Source organism: Sitophilus oryzae, unplaced genomic scaffold, assembly GCF_002938485.1.
Source record: "Sitophilus oryzae breed Bouriz unplaced genomic scaffold, Soryzae_2.0 scaffold_465_pilon_pilon, whole genome shotgun sequence".
Taxonomy (NCBI): domain Eukaryota; kingdom Metazoa; phylum Arthropoda; class Insecta; order Coleoptera; family Curculionidae; genus Sitophilus; species Sitophilus oryzae.
The window spans coordinates 1756253-1783459 of record NW_022147046.1 but is presented as its reverse complement, the minus strand read 5'-3'; the positions used below and the strand labels follow the sequence as shown (position 1 = coordinate 1783459).

The following is a 27207-nucleotide window of genomic DNA, read 5'->3' as shown; positions in this document are numbered from 1 at the left end:
TCTTCTCGCACGTTTTTTAATTGCTTCCATTTTTGAATATTTTTGTATTCCTTTTCATAAGTTATTCGGGATTTAAATGGAAGTAGTTTGGATATGGCGTTTGTCGCCTCAGCCTGCATATCAGTTGGTAATTTACTTATTTCGTTTTGAGCCATTTCTGGCTCCAATTCAATCAGCAATCGGCACGAAAGAGAATTAAAAAAGATTGACTCAAAACTGACAACTAAAGAGACAGCTTTATTTATTAGTCAAATTACATAGAAAGCAACGCCAACCCAGCACAATATTTTTTCTACTCATATTAAATTCCTTGAAATAATAATTTCTGAATATTTTTTAAAACGTAACTCGCTATGGAAAAAAATATTGTTTTATACACGACGATTAAATTGCATTATCGTCTCCCGAAATTAATTAATCTTTTCGATCGACGATAAAATACCATTTTATCGTCTTGTATAAAAAATAACTATTATTTCATTATAAAATTTATATATTTGTGAATTCGAATAATACTTTTTTTAGATAATAATTATTAGAATAACAAATTTGATAACATAGTGAACATGCCACAGATATACCATAACATAGTCTTAAATAAATATAGTCTATCCTTTAGTCTATCCGACGAAAGAATTTGAATTTGTGACAGACAGTAAGAGGAGTAACAGTTAATTTCTGTAACTGTCATAAGCTGCCATTGGTTTATATAACACAGAAATAGGATTTTTATCAAGATTTGTGTTAAAAATTCCTACTAATATTATACAGATATACAGGGTGTTTCAAAACAAATGCGAAAAACTTTAGGGAGTGATTCCTTGTTCAAAATAAAGGGTAGTTTGCTTTATAAACGTTGGGTCAAAAGTCAACCATTAGGGAGATATCGCGGTACAAAGATGGCGGAAAAATAATGTTTTTATTTTTTATCTTGAAAACGAAAAGAGATAGACTAATAAAATTTTATGGAAGCATTACTGTTATGAAAACACACTTTCAGGTAATTTTTTTACTTTTTTAAAATGAGTGGAAGGGGTTGAAATAAAATACCCCTATCATTCTTGTTAACGAAATTTAAAGAAAAATCTTATCAAACACATGCAAATGCTTTAATTTGGATAGTTTAGTTTGTTTAGAAACTTTTTTACCTCTTGTGTTTTTTTTGATAAAACTCACCGATTGGAAATTAAAAATAAAATGTAAAGCATTACATGTCAGGACAAAAAACATTTTTAGATTAAGAATCTAGTGATAATAACGATAATAATAATCATCTAGATAATAACGTATTGCAGTAGAGTAATGTCAAATAAAATAATATTAGGAACATCCTAAAAAGTAACAGCGGCCGACTAGATTTTTTCCTAAAAAAATTACAGCAGCCCACTAGATTCTTTATCAGAAATTGTTTTTTGTCCTGACATGTAATGCTTTACATTTTATTTTTTAATTTCAAATCGGTGAGTTTTATCAAAAAAATACAAGAGATAAAAAAGTTTCTAAACGAACTAAACTATCCAAATTAATTTTTTTGCATGTGTTTGATAAGATTTTTCTTTAAATTTCGTTAACAAGAATGATAGGGGTAGTTTATTTCAACTCCTTCCACTCATTTTAAAAAAGTGAAAAAATTACCAGAAAGTGTGTTTTCATAACAGTAATGCTTCCATAAAATTTTATTAGTCTATCTCTTTTCGTTTTCAAGATAAAAAATAAAAACGTTATTTTTCCGCCATCTTTGTACCGCAATATCTCCCTAATGGTTGACTTTTGGCCCAACGTTTATAAAGCAAATTACCCTTTATTTTGAACAAAGAATCACCCCCTGAAGTTTTTCGCATTTGTTTTGAAACACCCTGTATATTAATAATAATACTCTTGAATAACTAAAACCGATAGAATAAAATTTATAATAAAATATATTTCATATTCAACTTCATTGTATTGGTGTTAACATACGGCAGTACATTTCAAAAACAGTATTCAACTCATTGACAGTTATTTTTATACGGAAACAAATAATACTTGTGTAAAATTTGACTTAACACCAACGTGACCGCCTTACTGTCGCGGCAGTGGCGACCTCGGCGGTCTCTTTTCCAGGTACGCTTTGACGTTCGGTACTTCGTGGATGCGGTCCTTTAGTCCTTTGAGCGACGGGTAGCCGTTTAGGGCGCCCTTGCCGTACATCCCTTCAAACTGGTCGAGCAGTACGGCGAGTACCAAGTCTGACCAAGTTACCTAAACAATAGAAAGTATTCACTTAGTTTGGGGCTAGTTTTGTAGGGAGAGAGAAGAGAGAGAGGTTCAGGTTTATCATCAATTAGTAGTTAACCTTGGAAGTTTTTATAGTCTTGCTCATCACTAACCTCAAGTTTAACTACAACGTGATTGTTGATGAAGATTTGAGATTGCGCAGTTATTTAAAAATTATACAGGGTGATTCAGATTTTACTAGAATAACTTCAGGTATCGATAGAACTAACCGAAATAATTATAGTTTGTATTATAAACCATACTCCAAGAACGCTTCCGCTTGGAGTAAAATGGTGCCAAAATTTGAATTAAGTTCTCCAAGGCATGCTGCTAATTAAGTAACATTTTTCGAACGCAGCTGAACTATGTCCGGAATTTTGTGGAATATCTCGAAAACTAAGCGACATATCAAAAAAATTTAAGAACAAGAAAAGTTAGTAAAAAGACGGAAGGTATCAGAAAAATATACAAAATTATCCAGTGGCGTGCGACAAAAAAGTTCTACAAGGTTCCGTGCAGTTGACACTCACAAAAACAACACCCTGTATAGCAATTAATCCAATTTTTTTCACACATATCGGCCACATTGCCCTTAGCATTTAACCGAACACTTGCGTATTTAGATCCTCTGGCTTACGAGTAATAAAATAAAAACCGAAAAACAATTCAAATTTTGGCACCATTTTACTCCAAGCGGAAGCGTTTTTGGAGTATGGTTTATAATACAAACTATCATTATTTCGGTTAGTTCTTCGATATCTGAAGTTATTCTAGTAAAATCTGAATCACCCTGTATAAGTATAATACAACAAGACATTTGTTATATACTACCATGACTATAATGTCCGTGCATAGGGGTTCTACACGTATATCAAATACAACTACCATACCAACAAGTATGGTAGGTTATTAAGATCGGCCAAATTTTTTTTTTTTTTAATTTTTCTCAAAATATTTTCATGGTGTCTGTCTGTCTGTCTATCTGTCTGTCCGTCTGTAACACGATATCTCAAAAACCGGTAAACCGATTTTAACCAAATTTGGCGCAAAAATATTGTGGCACCCGAGAATCTGGCCATTAGAATGGGGGTGAGGGGTTGGTAAGGGGGCATGGGAGGGGTTAAAAATTTTAAAAAATCGTAATTTCAAAATTACAGTAGCTAACGAAACGCGGTTTTCAATTTAAGATTAGGAATATTTGCAACAAAATTTTTAATAACATCAAAATCAGTCAAAGTCGCAGTTTTTGAAATATTCCGTGTTTCCGTAGTTCGTTTTTGAGAAAATCCGTGTGGAGAACTCCAAACTCTCATCGGACGCGACCCCAGTTGGCGGATGGGGGAAATAACCGCGGACCAAAATTTGAAAAATTCCTTTACTTTTAAACTAAAAGAACTGCCTACCAACTTTTTATTAACATATTTTAGTATGGACGGCAATACGTGCCTCCCAGCGTTTTTTTATTTATTTACTTCATAATAATTGTATTTATTATTAAATATTTATCACTGTCGTATTTATTAATTATAAATGTTTTATTATATATCTTTATATATACTAAAAAAATTATAACTCTAGAGCCTCTAAAGTCGTATGATTGTCAATACATATGCCATTTTAAAAATAGCAAAAATCAAGTCAAGTAACTAATGAACATGGTTCTAATTTGATGTGGATTTTATGAATCACACTGTATAAAAATATTTATTAAATTATTTTTAAATAATCTAAAATTTATTGAATTTTAATATTAAATTTTGAAATGTTATTTGTTATTTTATTTTAATAATTGAATTGTATTTTCTAATCAATTGTCAGGATATATGTATTAAGAAAAAATTTGATTTTCAGGTATTTTATATATTGTTATAAATTTTTTATTTTATTTTTAATTAATTTATTAATATAAAATATTAGGTATAAAGTATTTATATTTTATTTGTAATAACCTGTCACTAGTTTAATGAAAAATATACACCTTTGATTGAGCATTTTAAAGGGACACGATATTATATCTGCAAAGAAATGTAGATCATCCTTTTACAAATTATGCTAAAGAATTGCAATATAAAATTTGCTTTATAATATTAATTTATTTTACACACCTAGTGTACAGGGTGGTCTGAATCGTATTCGGAAACCTTCGGCAGCATATTCTGCAGATAAAAAAAAGTAAAAAAAATCATTCGTTTCATTTCAACTAATGTCTAAAAGGCTTAGTTTCGGAGATACAGGTAGAAATTTTATATTTATTTGATTTTTTTCCAAATATAACTTCTGAACTAATGTCAATATTGGTTTCTGGGAGTTTTTTGATATGAGAAATTTAATTTTGATGTCAATATGACTCCCACTTGTAGAGAGCGTCACCTACATATTTTTATTTGGTTTGAAGAATATAGTATCTTTCCATCAGTACCTGTATAAAACTACCGAGTAAAAAAATATACATTTCCGCAATTTTTTACGTGTAAAAAAGGTCTCTTGGTAAAAATCGTTGCGAGTAATGGTTCTCGAAATACTTATTAATACATATCATCATTGACATCAATTAAACATGTTGACTAGATAGTTATTTAACTGAAATATTTGAAATGTTTTTGTAACAAAGGTTCAACAGAAACTGTTTAGTCATAATTTTTAAAGAAAAAATTATGAATAATTCAAACAATAAAGTAAGTTACCAAATTTATCATTTCAGTCAATACTCAACATTCTAATTTTTTGTCTTGTCAATAATGACATGGATTGACTATTTCCATTATTTAGAATGATCTTGAAAACCGTTGATCGTAGCGATTTTTACAAAGATGACTTTTTGCGTAAAAAATTACGGAAATGTATATTTTTTAAGTAGTTTTATACAGGTACGAATAAAAAGTTATTACTCTTCAAAAGAGTTAAAAAAACATATAGATGGCGCTTTATAGAAACCCAACAACTAGGAATCATATTGACATCGAAATCAAATTTGATTTGTCAAAAAATACTCTGACACCAATTTTTATCAAAAATATCGACAATAGTTCAGGAATTATTTGGAAAAATCCGAAATAAAAATGAAACTTCTACACCCTGTATCTCCAATACGAAGCATTTTAAGACGTAAATTTATAGAAACTTTTATTTATTTTTATCTGCAAAATATGCTGCCGAAGTTTCCCAAATATAATTTGGGACAAAAAAATGTTTGTTTAGATAATTTTCGAGATATTTTTTCTTTCTGAGTGCACATTTTAAAGTATTTTATATTCTTGCTTGATCTATTATACTGGTCGCACGTATCGAAGTTTTATTTCTTATAGTTTTAAAACATTTTCTTGTTTCTTTGTAGTTGTAATGTAAAATTAGATTAATTTATTAAGTTTGATTATAATGTTTACTGTATACTACCAAAAGAAATTTAGTAGTGTTTTTATATTTTATTTTGAAGTTAAGTAGTAGGTGAAGGGGTAATTTGGTTAATTTTTCTTTATGTTTGATTAATTAATAAGTTTGATAATTTGATTAGTGTAGAATACAAGAAGTAGTTTGTGTAGTGTTCTTGTAAGAGATTATATTCATTTATTTTGTAGTTGAGTAGAAGGTGAAGGTATTTGGGTATTTTTTTTTCTTTTTGTTTTTCTTCTAATAATTATTGTAGTAGTTCTTTTAAATATTGTGATAGATACATTATAGTCTTCCTTCTACTTTTCTGGTAGTTGAATATACGTCACAAAAGTATTAATTTTTGTGACGTTTGAAAAAAAAAATAATATTTTGAAACTAACTGGTATATTTTTCTGCCACAACAAAGTTATTATACAGTGATAAATGATAAGATCATATTGAAATACGCTACTGGGTAAAAAAATTGGCTAAATTTTATCAATAATACTCCATTTCAAAAGTTATTTTCCAAAATAATTAATATTTTTTAATAATTGATTGCAATTAATATTATTTGACTAGTTTAATTTGATTAATTAATAAGACTAGATTAATTTCATTTAAAATAAATTTGATCAGATTTTTTTCGTATATTCAACTACCAGAAAAGTAGAAGGAAGATTATAATGTATCTATCACAATATTTAAAAGAACTACTACAATAATTATTAGAAGAAAAACAAAAAGAAAAAAATACCCAAATACCTTCACCTTCTACTCAACTACAAAATAAATGAATATAATCTCTTACACTACACAAACTACTTCTTGTATTCTACACTAAACAAATTATCAAACTTATTAATTAATCAAACATAAAGAAAAATTAACCAAATTACCCCTTCACCTACTATCACTTAACTAAATAAAATGTAAAACATTACTACTAAATTTCTTTGGTATACAGTAAACATTATAATCAAACTTGTAAACTTAATCTAATTTTACATTACAACTACAAAGAAACAAGAAAATGGTGTTTTAAAACTATAAAATAAAACTTCGATACGTGCGACCAGTATAAATAGATCAAGCAAGAATATAAAATACTTTTAAAATGTGCACTCAGAAGAAAAAATATCTCGAAAATTATCTAAAACAAACATTTTTTTGTCCCAAATTATATTTTAGGAGCTTCAAACAGCATATTTTGCAGATAAAATAAATAAAAAAAGTTTCTATAAATTTACGTCTTAAAAATGCTACGTGGTGAGGTACAAGGGTCTTTGTAGTTTCATTTTATTTCGGATTTTTCCAAATGAATTCCTGAACTATTGTCGATATTTTGATAAAATTGGTGTCAGAGTATTTTTGACAAATCAAATTTGATTTCGATGTCAATATGATTCCCTAGTTGTTTTGAGTTTCTATAAAGCGCCATCTATATGTTTTTTTTAACCTTTCTTTGAGAAGGTAATCTTTTTTAAAATTCCTGTATAAAGCTAGCAAAAATATACATTTCCGTAATTTTTACGCAAAAGTCATCTTTGTTAAAATCGCTACGATCAACGGTTTTTCAAGATCATTCTAAATAATGGAAATAGTCAATCCATGTCATTATTGACAAGACAAAAATTTCAGAATGTTGAGTATTGACTGAAATGATAAATTTGGTAAAACTTACTTTTTATTGTTTGAATTATTCATAATTTTTTCTTCCAAAAATTATGACTAAACAGTTTCTGTTGAACCTTTTGTTACCAAAAACATTTCAAATATTTCAGTTAAATAACTATCTAGTCAACATGTTTAATTGATGTCAATGATGATATGTATGAAGGTAAGTATTTTCGAGAACCATTACTCGCAACGATTTTTTACCAAGGGCCTTTTACACGTAAAAAATTGCGGAAAGTATCCTATTTTACTCAGTTTTATACAGGTACTGATGGAAAGATACTATATTCTTCAAACCAAATAAAAAATATGTAAGGTGACGCTCTCTTCTGAAAGTGGGAGTCATATTGATATCAAAATAAATTTCTCATATCAAAAACTCCACAGAAACCAATATTGACATTAAGTTCTTGGAAAAAATCAAATAAATATAAAATTTCTACCTGTATCTCCGAAACTAAGCTTCCTCAGATAGTTAGTTAAAATCTAGATCGATGATTTTTTTACTTTTTTATCTGCAGAAATATGCTGCCGAAGGTAGAATACGATTCAGACCACCCTGTACACTAGGTGTGTAAAATAAATTAATATTATAAAGCAAATTTTATATTGCAATTCTTTAGCATAATTTGTAAAAGGATGATCTACATTTCCTTGCAGATATAATATCGTGTCCCTTTAAAATGCTCAATCAAAGGTGTATATTTTTCATTAAACTAGTGACAGGTTGTGGCAGAAAAATATACCAGTTAGTTTCAAAATATTATTTTTTTTTCAAACGTCACAAAAGTATTAATTTTTGCGACGTCATTGACAATATAAAAAAGTCATTTTAACGCCTAGGCATAAAAGTAAAGCACTTTACGCCTAAGCATAAAAGTTTGAAAATATATTATTAAAATGACATAAGTCTCAAATTCAACGAGCCGTAACCATAGTTTCTCGATATATAATTACTCATGGTACAAAGAAAACTTGAAAACAAGGTATGGTCGATACCGTCTCCAATTTCGTTCAGTTTGGGCATATCGCCTGTGACGTCATATGCCATACAACAAAATATCCGTATTGTTCAATTGCCACTAATAAAAAAAGTTGCAAACTTGACTCTGACCATGTTTTACACTAAGAAAGATTTATTTCGTGTAATAAAGATTTAAATGGTTTATTAAGTACATAATATTTATTTAAATATCAAATAATATTATTGAAACAAGTACCAAGTTTTATTTTTAATTAAGAAAAAAATTAATCAAGAATGTATAAACGTTTTGTTTTCAAAAAAAAATATCTAAATTCGTAAAACCTCAATTTAGAATAAAATGATCGAAGAATGAAATAATGTATGTAACTTTTTTTAAATATTAATAATTACCAGTAATTAGCATTAATGTACCAACATATTAAAAATTGTTATTTCTTTATTAAATACGGTTTAGAATCCTTAAAATAACAGCATAAATAATCGAAAATCGACAATGAAATAATAGTTTTGTTTAAATTTCTTAATCAGCTGAGCCATATTATAGTTCGCAAAAATCCGAGCTATATTATTACATTACTCTGAGGGAAATACCGCAAATAATCGATATTTTTGACTCCGTCCCTAATCACATGCTTCATTCCTTTAAAGCTTTACGATTTCTTCACCAGAGGCAGCACATTTTGTCGATAGGTCGACCAACTTTAAGAATATATAAACAAGGATAAAACTTAATAAACTTCAGAGTATTTAAAAAAAATACGTCACAATTCTCAACTCTAAATATGGCAATATCTATTTACTTTGTATATTCTAAAGATAGAGATTCATTAACTACGATAAAGCAAAGAATGTAGAATCCCACAGAGTTCCTAGAAAGCTTCTTGCCCTGGGTGGCGTAAATCTAAAATATAATTAGCTTTAGGACGCTGCAGTTAAAATGCAAATAGTTTTGTCTAGTTACTATGACGTCCAAAAGTTGTTCATGCCTCACTGAAACTCTTCCTCAAACATTAATTAAAATGTTTCAACCAAAAACTATCAAAGCGGGAAATAAACAAAGAAGCTAAGAAGATCTTTTTTAAAACACCATATTATACAGGGTGGCCCATCGAAAACGTTCCGCAAGGCATAACGGTCAGGGTATTTTTTTTTTCAAAAAATCCCAAACCACGTTAATTTTGTATGTGGGGGGGACAACTTTTACCCCAAAAATGATTGCAAAATCTTCAACCCTCTAAGCGGGGGTGTCAACTTTTTTCAAATGGGATGGGGGTCAAGTGGTGCCGCAATAAAAAGGGCTTTCTATTCTTTATATTTTCCCGCTTCGTTTTTAAAAATCAGTCGAGTCATTTTGAAAATATGAAGGATTGAAATTTGAAAAGTACTTTTTGCAAAAAACGCACAAATTGAATTAATTAAAAAAACCTTACCTTATTAATGAAGCAAATGCTGAAAATATTGCCCGTCAACCTCCATACACTAATACAAATTATATTCAAACCGTTCTCGATCATTCTGAAGAACTTCCGGTGTCACTTCGAGACAAACATCAATAATTCTTCTTCGCAGGTCTTCTAATGAGGCAAAGCGGGTGGAGTGCTATACACTTTACTTTTTATGTGTCCCCATAGAAAAAAGTCTAAAGGAGTCAAGTCGGGTGACCGGGGAGACCACTCAATTGCACCCCTTCGTCCTATCCACCGACCGGGAAAGTTATTGTTTAAATAATTACGCACATTTTGAGAGTAATGTGGAGGTGCACCGTCTTGTTGAAATATTAGTTCCGCTTAGTTCCGCTCAACGTATCCAGGATTGTTCTTTATGATGTCAGTTATATGATGTCAGTTAGGGCTAGGTCGATGGTATTTTCCAGTAAATCCAAGTATATATCACCTGTTAGATTTCGAGGAAGAAAAAAAGATAGACACAAAATAATTTCCAAAAACACCAGCCCACACGTTCAGTTTCTGAAGGTTTTGTGTGTGCACCTCGTGAAAAAACCTGGGATTGTCCTCAGCCCAGTACCGACAGTTGTGCCGATTAACTACACCGTTCAAAAAGAAAGTACACTCATCAGAAAAAACACACATTAAATAGGAAATTATTATCATTCGCCACTCGTTCACTCATAGTTTCCCAAAATTGCAAACGGCGATCAAAATTGTCTTCGTTGAGTTCTTGTACCAACTGAATTTTGTACGGGTGGAACTTGTGTTTTTTTAATATCCTTTGGACACTTGTACGATTCACGCCGGTCTCATTGGCTAATTTTCTTGTACTCAGCGTACTATCCATTGCAACTTGGCGCAATACGAATACCTCCATAGCTTCATTTACTACAGGATTTTCCCTCTGCCTCTTTTTATTCACAACGGAACCAGTTTCGCGAAATTTTGCTACTAACTCGCGAACGATTTTGCCATAAAGGTGTTTGCCAGGATGGCGTTCATTGAATATCTGCGCAACCCGATTGCCACATTCGTTATTTTTAAAATAAAGTTCGATTATTTCCACTTTTTCTGCAAGTGAGTACACCATAATTGTTAAAATGTTTAACGATATTGAGAAGAACTTCAACGCACAAGTCAGAGAGAAGTCAGAGCTATCTAGCAACTACCACACCTGATCGTTCATGTGAAAATGACCGCACCTGATCGTTCATGTGATCTGACCAAGTGAAAAAATACGTAAACATCTAGAAATAATAAAAAAAAACAGCACATTGGTCCAAGGAATTTATCATTATCATTTACTCTGATAAATGTTTAAATAAACTTTTCAAATTTCAATCCTTCAACTTTTCTCAATGACTCGACCGATTTTCAAAAACGAAGCGGGAAAGTATAGAGAATGGAAAGCCCTTTTCATTGCGGTATCACTTGACCACCCTTCCCATTTGAAAAAAAAATGGTGGAGGGTTAGACCGCTTAGAGGGTTGAAGATTTTGCAATCATTTTTGGGGCAAAAGTTGTCCCCCTCACAAACAAAATTCACGTGTTTTTGAATTTTGTAAAAAAAATTACCCTGGCCGTTATGCCTTGCGGAACGTTTTCGATGGGCCACCCTGTATTATTTAAACTTTATAAAAATCCTTATTACCTCGGATCCTACTGAAAATCCGCCGTTTTCTTCCACTAATTTTTCGAACTTCGATAAATAAAATGGCAGTTCTTCTTTGGTTACCCTGGCTCTTAATTCTTCTCGTTTGATTGGGTCGGGTTCTTTCATCACCTTCATTACACCTGTAAATATACGTCTAACATAAAGATAATATTGATTTAGAAGAACCAGTTTAGAACCATTGTATATTAGATGATATCAACGTTTCGATCATAGACGTTTTCATGTATAAGCTTAAAACCATTTTTGTTCAAAATGTCTGTCAAGTGTCATCGATAGCAATGATAAATCTTGTGGTAAACATTGAATCTTTGCGTTATAATAATTTGAAACATAAATCTAATAATATTATTTAAAGAATCTGAGTGAAAATCAAAAATATCTGTCCATCGACAAAATCAATGACGGTGGTCTATCATTTTAGTTCGCTTACAAATTGAATTTCATTTTTGGATGGCATCTGTCGAAATGTTTCCTGGCTCGTTGTACAAACTTTTATTTATTATTATTTTACTAACATTTTATATGTTTTTGCAATGCTTATTATTGAAAAATTGGTGAGATAAAATACTTTACCATTAAGATAATGTAAGAAATTCATCAATGCATAATGTAAGGTTAATATAACTTACTCTCTTGAAGATCTCCAAGTGTATCAACTAAAACATCACACTGGAGAGAATCCCATTCACTCTTTCCTGCTAAACCAAATTGACGCGCCAAGTACCGTGCTATGGCGTTGCTTTGTGGTACTTGCTGATCGTCTATCTGAAGAACTGGCAGTTTTCCAAAAGGTGTATCTGAAAAAAAATATTGATATTTGTACAGGAGGTACTTTTAAATAGAAACACCCTTTTCTATAGGAGATAGACGAAAACTAATATCGGTGTCTGGAGCTCAATTTTCATCAAAAACATGATGGTGAAAACCGCACATCAATATCTGTTACCGTTTCGGAGTTACGGGGTGTTTTTCAAAAATGTGCATTTTTAACAAATCGCTGTAACTTTTTTGCTATTGAAAATTTTGTATTTCTATGAAAACATTTCCAAAGCACCTTTTTACCTAGAATTTAATGGTTTAAGTATATTTTTTTTTAAATTAATAATTTAAGAGTTATAAACAGAAAAATTAATTTTTGATTTGGGACACCCTCTATAGTTTTAATTAACCGAAAAGAATTTAAAATTACCTTTCCAAAAATATACCATACTTGATATTTTGTTATAATCCCCTTCGAAATAGAGAATTTTTAAAAGTTCGCCACTTTTAACTAGTAGGCTTTGGACCCCTTATTGAAGATATGCCCTTAATGGAACTCGAAAACATATTTTTCCAGCAAGACGACGCACCGCCTCTGAACGCTGAAGTTATCAGCAAATTTTTGCAGCCAATTTCAAGAATAATTGAATAGCTAACCAAGATCCCATCCGTTGACCGTCGAGGCCGCCTGACTTAGTGCCCATAGATCTAATCCTATGGATATATTTGCGGAAGAATAAAGGTTCCTTATTCTTCCGTATAATCTAGACAAGAATTAGAAATACTTAGTAGTTATGAGAGGGTATCTTTCACTCCCACTGAGTTAATGAATTCCGCGAGAAATGTTCAAAAACTGCCCCGTCTGTCCATAACTAACAGAGGACGGTCGATATGTCGAACACCTGTAGCAAAATTTCATGTGTTGGTTTGCTATTTAGTTTTATTGTTATTAGATATAGTTTAAATGTGTTGATGTTGGTTAAATATATTTTAAATTGTTATAAAATTCTGCATCTCTCATAGCAAGTATTATTTTCGTTTTAATTGATGCTCACAGCTAGATTTTTTTTACATTACAGCCGGTGCCGTTCAAAGCCTACTTATTTAAAGCAGGCAAATTTTTCGAGGCGAAGAGGAATCGAGCAAAATATCAAGTGTGTTATATTTTTGGAAAGGTAATTTTAAATTATTTTCAATAAATTAAAAATATATAGGGTGTCCCATATAAAAAATCAAATTTTCTGTTGATAATTCTTAAATTATTAATTTTAAAAAAACTATACTTAAACCATTAAATTCTACGTAAAAAGGTGCTTTGGAAATGTTTTCATAAAAATACAAAATTTTCTATAGCAAAAAAGTTACAGCTAGTGGTAGGAAAAATAATTTTTAGAGGTTACTAGTATATTTGGTTGCCTGTGATATGCATATACAGGGTGTTTCCTAATTAATCAAAAAAATAAAAAATCGTTAGAAAACGGATTAAGGCGGGCTCTTAATAAGTTTATTTATTTTTTCTCGACAACCGTTTGATGAACAAGAAAAACTCAAAAGATCAACTTTGTTGAAAAAGGATGGCCAGTCAAGAAAAAAATATATTTTCTTTAAAAAAGCAGTGGTGTACCATTTATGTTAAGCAAAAGAATCGATTTTTTAAAATTTTTAACACCCTGGAGATCAGAAAGAAAGTACTTTAGACCCAATGGTTATATAAAAATTGTTTTGAGAACACATGAAGAATCACACCACAATTTTTAGACTAATTCGAAAACACCCCGTAAAATATCAACTTGACAATGATTGCTGATAAATAAAAAAATACCTTTTCAGTGAAAAAAGCCTGATTTTCGCAGGAAAAATGTTGATTATTATTGAATATGAACCTGCGTCTGCAAATACCGGTTTGTTTTTTAATTTTCTATCTATCTAAATTTTAAATATCATAGTCAGAAATAGTTATATTATTTATTAACTGTAAAAATGGTGTTTTCTTGTTGTGTTGTATCTTGCAAAGAAACTAACAAAACTGCAAAAATGCAGGTGTTTCCAAAAGACGATAAGGTATATATCTTAGATAAAAGAAAAATATATGGTATGTATTCGTAGTTTGATTTAAGTTTTATCAAATATTATGATTTACTTTCCACCTTGTAGTCAAAATTTATTTTTAATAAACTGTAAAATATATAAATATTCTTATGTTTTATTAGTTACTCTGATATACTAATATATCAGTGTAACTTTAAAAATAAATCCATTCAAATATAAACATAAAAAACATTTACAGAAGAAAAGGCGAAGGCGCTGGGTTAAATGTAGTCCCTACTAAGAACACGGAGGGGCGCTTTGACCCAAAATTTTACTATTAAGTTTCATATCTATCTTAATAGAAGATTATTTTCTTTTATCTATGTCTAGAAGTAGCTTAGAATATTGGTGATCTGTCAGTGAGTCAATGTCGAAATTAAATAAATTTGACAAGCGATCATTCATAAACAATATGGTATAATTGAAGAGCTCGGGGGAAGAGGGTAACAAGCCACACATTTTTGAATTTTGAGATTTTGTGAAATTTATGATTGCCATAAAGGTAACAAGCCCCAGTTTTATTTTCACGTAAATCGGTCAACATTTGGCAACGCTGCGTAAAAAACTCGTTTTTGCCTCTAGCCGTCTGTGCGGGTTTTACCGGTCAAGAAGGAACAAGCCACACAAAAAATCATGGCGTCGTCAAGTTCAGCAGGTGTTAAGCGTAAAGTGCTACAAAACAGTGATAATTCTACCTCTTCTGAATCGGACTTCGGCTCAGATGATAGTATAAAGGACAAAGATTACGTAAATTCAAGTTACGATAGTGAAACTAGCGAGGAAAGTGATATTGTGGTATGTTTAAAAATCATGTGGCTTATTCCCTTTTAAGCTAGACAGTAGTTTTTTTTTTGTAATTAGTGGCTTATTACCTTCTTGTTTTTTTTTTATTTTGACGCTATATTCTGGCACAAAGTACTCCTAACCGTTGTATATAAAGTTAGCAGGTGTATTTAGGAAATATTACCGACGAAACTTTTGTGTAATACCTTTAATCCTCTGTTTTATTTGTATTGTGGCTTATTACCTTTTTTCGACAATAAAGTTTGTCCACTTGTTTTTGTGGCTTGTTTCCTTCTTTCGTCAACAAATGTTTCCTTATTCCAGGATCCAAACGTATCACGAGGTTTTATTGAAACTCCTGAAAAAAAACAGAAGGCAAGATGGCGACATCAGAATATAGAAACCAGGAAACGAGAAAAGGCAAAACACCGAAAAAATTTAGGTCACTCCTATGAAAATTGGAAGGGTAAAAAAATTCTACCAAAAACTATGGGGCCCACATGCCATTGCAAAAAACGCTGCAGAACATTGCTTCTAGGAAATGAAGAAACCCTTTTCCATGCTTTCTGGAATTTGGCGTCTTTTGATAAACAGAATGCGTATCTTTTTGGCACAATAAAAGCTCTACCTAAAAAAAGACGCTACCCCAAGAAAATAAAAAGGCAAACTTCTTCTCGAACAGTTACTTTTTCATATTCTGTTAAAGTTAACGGAGTTGACGTGAAAATATGCAAGGAGGAGTTCTTGTCCATTCATGGCCTTCAGAATTCCAAAAAGCGGTTATATAATATTTGCAAACAGATTCGTCAGGGCAATACGGTTCCAAAATGTGACCAACGTGGTAAACATCACAACCGCAAAAATCGATTACCTGTAGAAACCGTAAAAAGTGTACACGATCATATTAACGCTATCCCTAAGTATACTAGCCACTACAGCAGAAAAAAGAATCCCAATCGTGTTTACATAGATCACGACATGTCTATTGCTTCCCTATATAAAAATTTCTACATTCCATGGTGCAGAGAACAGGATATTTCACCAGTTAAAGAAGATACTTATCGAAGGATATTCTGCGGTCAGTACAACATTGGATTTAAGTTGCCAAAGAGCGACACGTGTGATACATGTGATCAGTACAAAACTTTACTTGACTCGTCTGCAAACGATGAAGTAAAACTAAAAGAAATTCAACTTAATTTAGATTTACATCAACGACGGGCAGAAGCGATGCAGGCTAGCTTAAAAGCTGAGACCGAAGAAGCTAAAAAAGGAAACCAGAAACTTGTTATTTCTTTTGATCTTCAACAAGCTCTCCCAATGCCAGATTTGACTGTGGGAAAGGCTTTTTACCTCAGAAAGGCTTGGATGTACAATCTCGGAGTACATAACTGTAATACAGGTAGAGGATTTATGTTTATGTGGCCAGAACACATTGCAAAGCGTGGAAGCGATGAAATAGCAAGTGCTATTTTAAAATATATTAATCATTTTGCCCCCCAAACAGAAGAACTGATAGTTTATACTGACAACTGCGGGGGTCAAAATAAAAACTGGACGGTTATGTGTTTATGTGTTTATGGTTACAGCTAATACGCAATAAAAAGTTCAAGGCCATTGAACATCGATTTCTTGTGCCAGGGCATACCCACCTACCATCAGATAGGGATTTTGCCGCTATCGAAAAGCGTAAAAAATATCTGAAACAGGTGTACTCACCAGAACAGTGGCATAACGCTGTCAGAGAAGCTAAAGTAAAAAATCCTTTTGAAGTAGTACCTATGACGCAGGCGGATTTTTATACCTTTGGAGATATTCTAAAATATATAAACAAAAAACATGTGACAGACACAAAAGAACAAGTTAATTTTAGCAAAGTACGATGCTTTCGATTTGAAGTAGAGCACCCCAATACAATGTTTATAAAACATTACCTAAATGAAACATTCAAGCCAGTTAACATTGGCAAACGAGGTGTCCACTTTGCGAATTGGCCAACATTGTCAGATCTGCCTCTTAAGTATTCTGCTTTCGTGAAAATAAATCCAAAAAAACTTAAAAACCTTAAGGAATTACTACCCTTTGTCCCCCCTATTTTTCATGGATTTTACGCAGAGTTCGGCGTCGCAGATGTTCAGTTGGAGGTTACCGAAATACCTGAGGATAATATAGAACATATGGATCTCAATATGGATCTTGAAGATACCGAAGAACTATAGTTTTTTTTTCAGTTTTAAATTTTATTAAAAGTTTATGACGTTATTTTACTGATAAATAAGGTCTAATTTTTAAGTTGAAAAAGGCAATAAGCCACATTTTTTTGCCAAAGTTGGCTGTTTTTTTGTTACCTAGTGATATTTTTTTGTTTTGTTTGTACAATTTGATAGCTTTATGTATAAATATACTACTACAAAAGCATTTTGGTGTAAATTTAAAATTTGAGATTTGAGGATTTAATCAAAATATAAAAGTGGCCATAACTCAAAAGTAAGAACAGGTGGCTTGTTACCCTCTTCCCCCGAGCTCTTCAATTATAAGTTATTAATTTCAAAGCGCTTCGATAATCCTCCATCTTAAAATGATGGTTAATAATAAATTTGTTTAATTTTTTTAAATTAAGAATGAATGTATGCTCTCCATTGGGCTTTTTTATTAAAAAAACTTTGCAGGTTTATAGGTTTGGCGTCCCTAACTTAAAATCCACAAAATGCACATTTCCAGACTTGCGGCCGGCGGCGGCGCCCAAAATCGGTATTTTTTAAATATCTCCAAAACTATGCATTTTTCGCAATAATTTGAGGAGAGCAAAATTGAAGAGAATAAAATTTCCTATAAAAAAGATTTTATGAAAATTTTCGCTAAAGTAAACCGTTTAGGCACAAAATCCCTGGAAATTTTACAATTTTGCGTAAAGTATGATATTATATACAGGGTCCGGCAATAGTGCGTCGGGCATCTGTAGCTCCTAGAATAAAAAACTTGAGAATTTTGTTTTAGTGCAAACCTAAGGTATGTACCAGGATGTATTTCAGGAAAATATTTTAACTTCTATAGGGTGGCTCAAAAAAATGTGGGCGGACCTGGATGATTTTTTTTAAATGGAACACCCTGTATAATATTGCATTTTTGGCTTCCTTTCAGATCACTTTACATAACCCTAAGATATAAATAAATATATTTCCATAGTTTCAGAGATATTAAAAAATAAATCAAAAATATATATTTTTGAGCCTTTCTTAAACAAATTATTAAAAATACAAGAACTGTTCTGAAATCAAAACGATATTAGGTATTTACTTTAAATGGTCTGTTCTTACTTTGCTATAAATATGGTAATCGTAATTCATACAGGACGTTCAATATTCTACGCCAAACTTTCTAAAATATAAAATATTTCTTCTTTGTTTTTTTAAATGGAACACCCTGTATATTATTTTTTTATTAGATGGAGAGTTTAAAAATGAACATTTTTTGTATTTAGATGTATTTAGATATGGCGCTTTCAATGCTAAAATACGAGAGAAAAATTATTGGGTGGCTTTGATAAAAATTTACCGTGGGAAATGCCATATGAAACATAAAACCGCAAATATCTGCGAAACCGTTAAAAATTTTGAAATACTCTAAATACAAAAAATGTTCATTTTTTAATTCTCCGTCTATTGAAAAAATAATATACATGGTGTTCCATTTAAAAAACGAAGAAAAATTATTTTATATTTTAGAAAGTTTGGCGTAGAATTTTGAACATCCTGTATAATTTACGATTTTCATATTTATAGCAAAGTAAGTACAGACCATCTAAGTAAATACCTAATATAGTTTTGTTTTCACAACAGTTCTTGTATTTTTAATAATGTTTTTAAGAAGGTCTGAAAAAAATATATTTTCGATTTATTTTTTAATATCTCTGAAACTAATCAAAATGTATTTATTCATATCTTAGAGTTATGTAAAGTGATAGGAAAGGAAGCCAAAAATGTAATAATATACAGGGTGTTCCATTTAAAAAAAATCATCCAGGGCCACTCACACTTTTTTGAGCCACTCTATAGAAGTTAAAATATTTTCCTGGAATACATCCTAGAACATACTTCAAGTATGCACTTAAACAGAATTCTCAAGTTGTTTATTCTAGGAGCTACAGATGCCCGACGCACTAATGCCGGACCCTGTATATACACGATTTTCCGAAATCAAATGTCGATTAGGGTTCACTAAAACTAGTTTAAGTTTAATTTCTTCAATTTTGTCATGAAACAGTGGCGTATCATTAATTCGCTCATTAATTTATGAATAATTAATTATCGTGCTGGACAGCATCCATTGCGAACTTACCACCAGGTTCAGCATTGATCTGGTTGTACCAAAGATGCCAAAGAATGGGGTTGGAAGAAAACAAAAACAGGCATTACTCCAGTCTCAACGTTGAAAGATCCAGCTCCAAAATCCCTATTGGCATTTTTATCCTGTAAATGCAGAACCAACAACTGTGGTAAAGCCTGCGGATGCAGAAAAGCAGGATTAAAATGTTCAATGATTTGTGCATACTGCAATGGGAAATCCTGTGACAACGTCACTGAATTATCTCTCGACGAATCCGATGAAGAGGAGTTGGACTTGCCGAAGTAGATATCCCTCTGGCGGATGAAGATGAAGAGTTGGACGAATTGAGAGGCCACCCTGATGAGCCCAGCACCGCAGATACGATTCGACTTTGACATCAATGAGCCAGGTCCGTCGGGCTTGTGCGGATTAGTTAAAGTTTTTAATTTATCTAGTGGTGTAGGCCTCCGGGGAGACCACGTTAAAATAAACGCGCCATATACTTTACCTCTTGGGTGGTGTGGAAACAAATACACATTTTCAATAATTAAAATTTATTATTTATAAATAATTAATGAGCGAATTAATGATACGCCATTGTTTCATGACAAAATTGAAGAAACTAAATTAAAACTAGTTTTAGTGAACCATAACCGACATTTGATTTCGGAAAATCGACTAAAATTTCCAGGGATTTTGTGCCTAAACGGTTGACTTTAGCGAAAATTTTCATAGAACTTTTTTTATAGGAAATTTTGCTCTCCTCAAATTTTTGCGAAAAACAAATAGTTTTCGAGATATTTACAAGATACCGATTTTGGACGCCATCTTGGCAAGATGGCGGCGCCGGCGGCAAGTCTGAAGATGTGCATTTTATGGATTTTAGTTAGGGACCCCAAAACCTATAAACCTGCAAAGTTTCAAAACTTCCGGACTTTTTTCGAAGCAAAAATCCCCAATGACTGAACTATGTAGTGAAAATTAATATTCTTGCTTTAACCACAACGAAGTTACAGGGTGGTCAAAAGTGCCGCTAATACCTTCGAGAAAAGGATGGTACGGCTGTGCTCGACTTGGCGGGGAATAATTATTTACAGGACATGCAATTTTTATTCGGCCGACTATTTAGTTGCAAAAGTGAAAACAATATAAAATTCTTATGGACCGATAATATATCTGCAACTAAATAATTGGGCGACTAAAAATTGCCTGTCAGCCTTAGTTAAAAAAAGGTTTCTAAAAAACATGAATAAGAACTGGTATTTATTCAATGTTCTTGTTGAAACAAGTAATTTTGTTTTTTATTATTGTCAATAAATAACTGCCAATTTATCATTGGATGAACTTTGACTGTACAGACTAAAGGAAAAACGTGAACAGCATTATTAGTGCCGTCGTTTAATATTACCTATCTCTAAAGTAACTCAGAATTTACTGCCTCGTGCTAGGTCACGTGCTGCACGTGACCTGTAGCCGTTCCCCTTTTAATTAAAAATGTTAGAAAATTTTAGCTATGAATTTTGCCCCGAAACGTATATTTTCTTTACTTTATCTCGCTGTTTTTTTTACTAATACAGTAGTTGTTTTTCTTTTAAAATTTCTGCTTCCCGTTATGATGTAAAATTTTCTTTCTGAAATATCTAAAGGTCCTTCTAATAAAAATGTGTTTAGTCTCCGGTTATATCATTTTAACTTCCACAAAAGTCACTCTATGATGGATAAAGTCCACTCAAAGTTCAAAGAATGCTTAATTAAAAAGAGAAGGCTGTAGATATTCATTCTTAAACGGCCTCTACACAATGCAGAGAACTCTTCGAAGCAGGGCAAGGTCGCGTTTCGTCGCCCAACTTTGTCGCATTTTTTATTTCCAGTTGTCTTGACACTCTTGACCCACTTGCCTCGACATACTTTCGATTCTTAAAAGCGCCTGAAAACTACTCATGAGGAGGGCGTAGGTTTTTTTGCGTTTCCTTTTGCCTCGTTCAATTTTGTTTCGTTTTCAGCTATTTCCAAAACGTGGCGGTATCTGCACCCGAGGCAAAGGTTTTTTTTCATAAATCTCAGTGAAATAAGTAAACCTAGACGTTTCTAAAATAACTGTTGTTACGATGATATTTCGTTAATTAAATCTCGGTTTATGTTGATATATATTCTGTGACAAAACTTTCAAGATTTGTCCGTTAACATGGTAGTGTGGCCTTTATATAATTATAATTAAAATAATTTACTGAGCGGTAGGCAGAACTTGGATAATGAGAACACCGACTTTTCAGAGCGTAAATATAGATTATCGTTTACATATAAAAAAACAAAATATATCCAGCTAAAAATAGAAATTAAGGTATCGCACTTTTATGGTAAGAGTTCTTTCTAAATTCAGTTAATATACAATTCTACTACCACTTACCTTATTACGTCAACATCCGTCAGCATTTCATCAACAACAAGAACGTGTCGAAGACTTCATTGATCTCCTTGTAGATCTTCCACTTCGGTCTTGGATTCATTCTTTACATTAAACCTCTCGAGCGGTTATCACAGTGTTCTTTTAGATAGTTTAATATTTTAGTGAAAAGGTGAGAGTAAAAAAATAAAATGCCGATTTTTCACAACACCTAACAATATTTAATATAAAAAAATAAATAAATGAAAATAAAGAAAAAGATTTAACAAGACATTTATAATTAATGAAATAAAAAAAAAGGAACGAAATTTAATCAAAAATAACTAATAAATGATATTAAAATTCAGAAATGATAAAGTTAAAAATACAAAATATTCTTCTTATTAGTCTAATCTAAATTATCTAAAATTAGCATACAATTTAAATCTCTCTTAGAATTTTCATTGCCAGAAAATTAATATGTCAAAAAAAAATATTAACTGAACAATTGGATTTAAATTACAATTTAATAAAAAGAACAATTGCAAAATAATCATTTGTGTGATGACATCTAACTTTTACTAAAGCCTTTAGAACAAACAGAAAGTTTTAAATCGTTAATAAAAAATATTAAAGAAAATCTAAAACAACAAATTAAAAATCTTTATACATGAAATGTTTAAAATTTCCTAACTTGAGAATTGAATATTTAAGAAAATCTTTAAATAGAAAACTTACTAAAATTATTAAAAAGAAACCACTGGATAATATAAGATCTATACGGAGTAAATTCGACCGTCTAATTTAAAAGTCAGTACCGAACTGATCCAAAAAACTATATTCCTAAATCTCGAAATCTTTAAAATGGGCGGGTAAAACGAATAGGGAACCCCCAAAAGCCGAGCCATTCTCAAATCCTCTTCGGGTTCGCTTTTCAGGAACCGTCTGATTGGTCTGAGAAAACCTCAACTACCCTGTCGTTCCCGGTCTAGCTCGCCCTACTTGTCACAGATGTCGTTACTATGAGCATTTCTATATTATTTCCAAATTATTACTAATATCCGTGTAAATATTATAATTACCGTAAACACAATTACACATGATTAAAACTAACCCTAACTAAAGTATATTTTAAGGTCTGTCCTTAAAAAAACCAAAACAAATCATATTTATAATTTTGATTTCATTAGGTTTCGCTGTTTCATCTTATATGTTTATTTATTTCATATAATTTTGGATATTTTGGATAAAAAAAGGAGGACAGTCCTTAATTTTCAGAATATCATTACGTGAACTTTACTTTAATATTTAAATTAACAATTATACTTGTTTTTATCCAAAATCTGTTTGTATTGGCCCGTGGGAGGTCTATCGTGAGAAGAGTGTCGTCTTAGAGTTTTATTGCTTTCTAGGGGTTTTTTGCTTATATAATCTCGAAGTTAAAATTTAGGGTTTTACAGCTTTAATGATTGATGCTAGTCGTTTCTAGCTGTTTCAAAGCAAGTATTATATTAATTTATGGACATGGGATTTTAAACCTAACAGAAAAATATTTAGTTTTTCCCATAGAAACGGGTCCTTCATTCTAAACAGTTTTTACGATCTTCTGAAAAAATACCAATTTAAGGGCGGAAACACACGACAAAGTTTCAACAAGCTTGGTTTGTTGTCTGCTCCAAAATATTCCATTACAATTCCACTAGATTAATATTTTAACACGCGTTTATAACATGTAGAGTAGATATTCAAGAACAAACTTTTCACTCAATCTGTCGGAATATAATTACAATATGAGTTTATTATTTAATTTTATTATAATGAATTAGTATATAAAATTGTATATGTTATGTTTGTTTACGCGGGCTTAATTGAATAATATAACAGTAGTATTGATTAATCAATAATACTGGGAACATCATCAATATATCGAGCTAATTGGAAAAATTATTGATTGGCCCGATGTCAATAAAAAATACTTTTATATAGAGTAGAAAAAATATTGTGCTGGGTTGGCGTTGGTTTCTATGTAATTTGACAAATAAATAAAGCTGTCTCTGTAGTTGTCAGCATAAAATAATAAATACAAGAAGAAGTGTCAAGTCAATGTTAAATTATGGAAACAGCGTGACTGCCTGGGTAACTAATTTTCAGATATGGCGTCTGGGACATTTGACATGACATAGACATGACAATTTCAGTTTTATGAAATTTATTTCCGTTTCCGGTTTTTAATGGCGGGCTGTTCAGGAGGTTTAAATGAGGGTTAATATACTTTTTACTCTTTCTAGTAGTAAATAATACAACAAAATTACTCAAAAATATTTATTTGGAATTTAGAACAATGTAAATATGCAAATCAACACAATTAAAGAGCTATAATCCAATAAACTACTGTATCAATATCAAATATTTAAATAATATCAGAGATGCTGTGTTAAAGCGAATTAGTAAAGTAACAGTGCATTGACTTACAGAAACTTGAAGATAAATAAATGTTTTCACAGCTTCACGGACATAAAACTAAATAACTGGAAGCAGGAAAAAGGCAACCGGAACCCACACAAAACCTGGAATCAAAAAAAATATGTAAAAAATATAAATATAGGTACATAAGACTTTTGTGAATTAAATCAAACAGGACTTGAATGTAAATAAAATGAATAAAAAATATAATACATATACATCTAATACCTCATTTGTATTTTAAAAATAATCTACATACATAGATTTATAGCATTATTGCTATGAAAATACATAATAGGTACCTATGTAATATGTAATTACGCATATCTGTTCATCTTGTAGAAAATTAATGTAGGCTAATAATACTTCAATAATCATAATTTACCTTGTATAACTTGCTTTCAGTTGCTCAAAATCACCGATCAGTCTTTAAAGTAGAGATACGGAAAAATCCTTGGCAAAGAATATCCCAAGATCCTTGGGTTTAAAGCTAAAAAAATATAAAAACAGTTAATATATTACCTATTTTTACATATAATATGGCCCATACCTACTACACGCAGAAACGTCGATTTCATCATTTTCTTCATGTAATTAATATCATATATACTTTATTAAAGTGTTAACAAGGAACTTTATATCAAAAAACATCTTTGTACTTATAAATTTCAGCCGAAATATCAGAAACAAACTTCCAATCAAATCTAAACGGCAAAAATTAAAATGGCGCCCGACCTTACCAGAGGCCTCGGGAGCTGACGCTGACACACAGACAAAAGACAAAAGAACAGAACGCCGACCTGCATAAAAATGTTCCGTAGCAGAAATTGACAGAAATCATACAGAAATATTCAGATTTTTGTCTAGGACAGTCTAGAAGGCCATGCTTTCTGCCTGGGTAGAACCGCGCCACAACTGTTTCCAATTTTCCGGTTTACTGTCACCCCCCTGGTTGTCAGTTTTGAGTCAATATTTTTTAATTCTCTTTCGTGTCGATTGCTGATTGAATTGGAGACAGAAGTGGCTCAAAACGAAATAAGTAAATTACCAACAGATATTCAGGCTGAGGCGACAAACGCCACATCCAAACTACTTCCATTTGAATCCCGCATAACTTAGGGAAAAGAATACAAAATTTTTCAGAAATGGAAGCAATTAAAAAACGTTCGAGAAGAAATAAAGTTTTTAACCTATCCTCGCTGTTAAAGTATCATTTAATCTACCCCTGCGGTTAAAGTACTATTTTATCTACAATTTTTGATAGATATAAGGCAATTTTTACAGTTGCTATGGAAAAAAAGTGTAAATAAGCTAATTTACATTTGATAGCGGTATATCCGTTCTAAAAAATTCTAGATATGTCACATTGCTTACAAGACATTTAGTATTCATAATCGATTTATAGGTATTAATTTGACTTACTTTTTTTCAATTCAGGCCATTGATCCTTCGGCACCCTATAATCTTCAAAATCTACCCCTGCATACGCAAAAATATACCTAATGTGTTCTCCGCGCCCAGGGACGTCAAAGTAGAGCAGCTTATACTGGTGATCGTCAGCCATCTTTAACGGTTTCTGAAAAAAAAATCATAGATTAGAAATAGAATTAACAGGGTAAGTCAAGTTTATAATATAGCACCACAGATAGCACTATTCACATTTTTATTTTTTTATATTACTTTTTTACATCTATACTAATATATAAAATCCTTAAGTGACTGACTCACTGATTAATCACGATCCTGCTCAAACCACTCAACGTAAGAAGCTCAATTTTGGCATACAGGTTGATTCTAGGATGTAGAGGCTCGATAAGAAGGGATTTTTCGGAATTCCAGTTCTAAAGGGGTGAAACCACCCCTCAAATATAACAATATTTTTTATTTAAAAAACGGTCAAGTTTCCGAAAAAAACGCTTAAACACGTATATTTTATTTTGTTTTTTTACATATTTTAAGATTTTTTAAAAATTCATACAGGGTGTGTTCCTTTTTTATAAATTGAATTAGGATCGAAAGAAATCAACAGAAGTCCTTTGTTTTAAATTTGTCGACGTTTCGCAAAATTTATTTGCATCTTCAGGGCACTACAAAGTTAAGAGAGCAAAAATACAATCAAATAAAAGTTTTTCCAAAAATTTAACAAACAACTTAAAATACATATCAGTGGAATTCCACACATATACAATTGGTAAAACTACCCTAATGTTAACAATTAAATAAAATATATGTATATGTTACACACATTTAAATCTGGACTTTCTTAGTCATATCCATTAATACACGGATGGTATAGAGGGGAGTGGTATATATCCCTTTTTTCCTTTTAAAACACATAACACACTTACATAAAAAAAAAACATATAACACAATTATGTATAGAGAAATATCACGAAAATCTTTTCCTTTCACAGACAAGCAGTACCTACGTTGACCGTATAGAGAGCAACTAATTCTAGTTGATAAAATACTAATATAATTTTACCTGAGAAAAGAACAGTTGAAAGAAACATATAAAATTATTTGATTTAAACCATTATTTTGAAGTTATATTTTAATTTTGAAAGAATATTATACATGCTGTACTCAGGTTTTCTACGTCTGTTCTTTTATTAACAATTTTTGTTTTTGGATTTCTATCTCTGCAAATAATCTTTTTATAATTAGATTGTGTTTGTAAAATAGGGTATTGTCAAAATCGAAGTTATGGCCTGTCTCTATTTTGTGTTCTACTAATGCGGTAGGATTAGATTTCAAAAGAAAGTTCCTTTGATCATTTTATGTTCATTCAATCTTTGTTTTAAATATCTACCGGTCTGCCCAACATAGCTTTGGGACATTGAGTACCAAGGGATATATTATGCCGGATTTCAGTTCTTTTTTATTCTTTGATTTTGTCTTTATGGTGTTATGACTCCTTGTTGTAATTTTTATTTTTCCTGTTTTTTGTAGTATGACCCTTAAATGTGTTTTTAATTTGTTCCTGACAGACAGT

The 27207-nt window shown here is 31.3% G+C and overlaps 1 protein-coding gene across 1 annotated transcript in view; it reads right to left on the bottom strand.

Annotated features, from left to right (window-relative positions):
• Window positions 1-1927: 1927 nt before the first annotated feature.
• Window positions 1928-27207, bottom strand: part of LOC115885946 (glutathione S-transferase-like) — a 102429-nt gene continuing 77149 nt past the window's right edge. Inside the window, exons 2-5 of the mRNA XM_030904984.1 lie at window positions 25635-25788; window positions 12040-12207; window positions 11387-11529; window positions 1928-2241 (exon numbers count right to left, since the gene is read on the bottom strand). Coding sequence (XP_030760844.1) covers window positions 2062-2241; window positions 11387-11529; window positions 12040-12207; window positions 25635-25776 — 633 coding nt within the window. The 5' untranslated portion in view covers window positions 25777-25788 and the 3' untranslated portion in view covers window positions 1928-2061. The remainder of the gene's footprint in view (window positions 2242-11386; window positions 11530-12039; window positions 12208-25634; window positions 25789-27207) is intronic.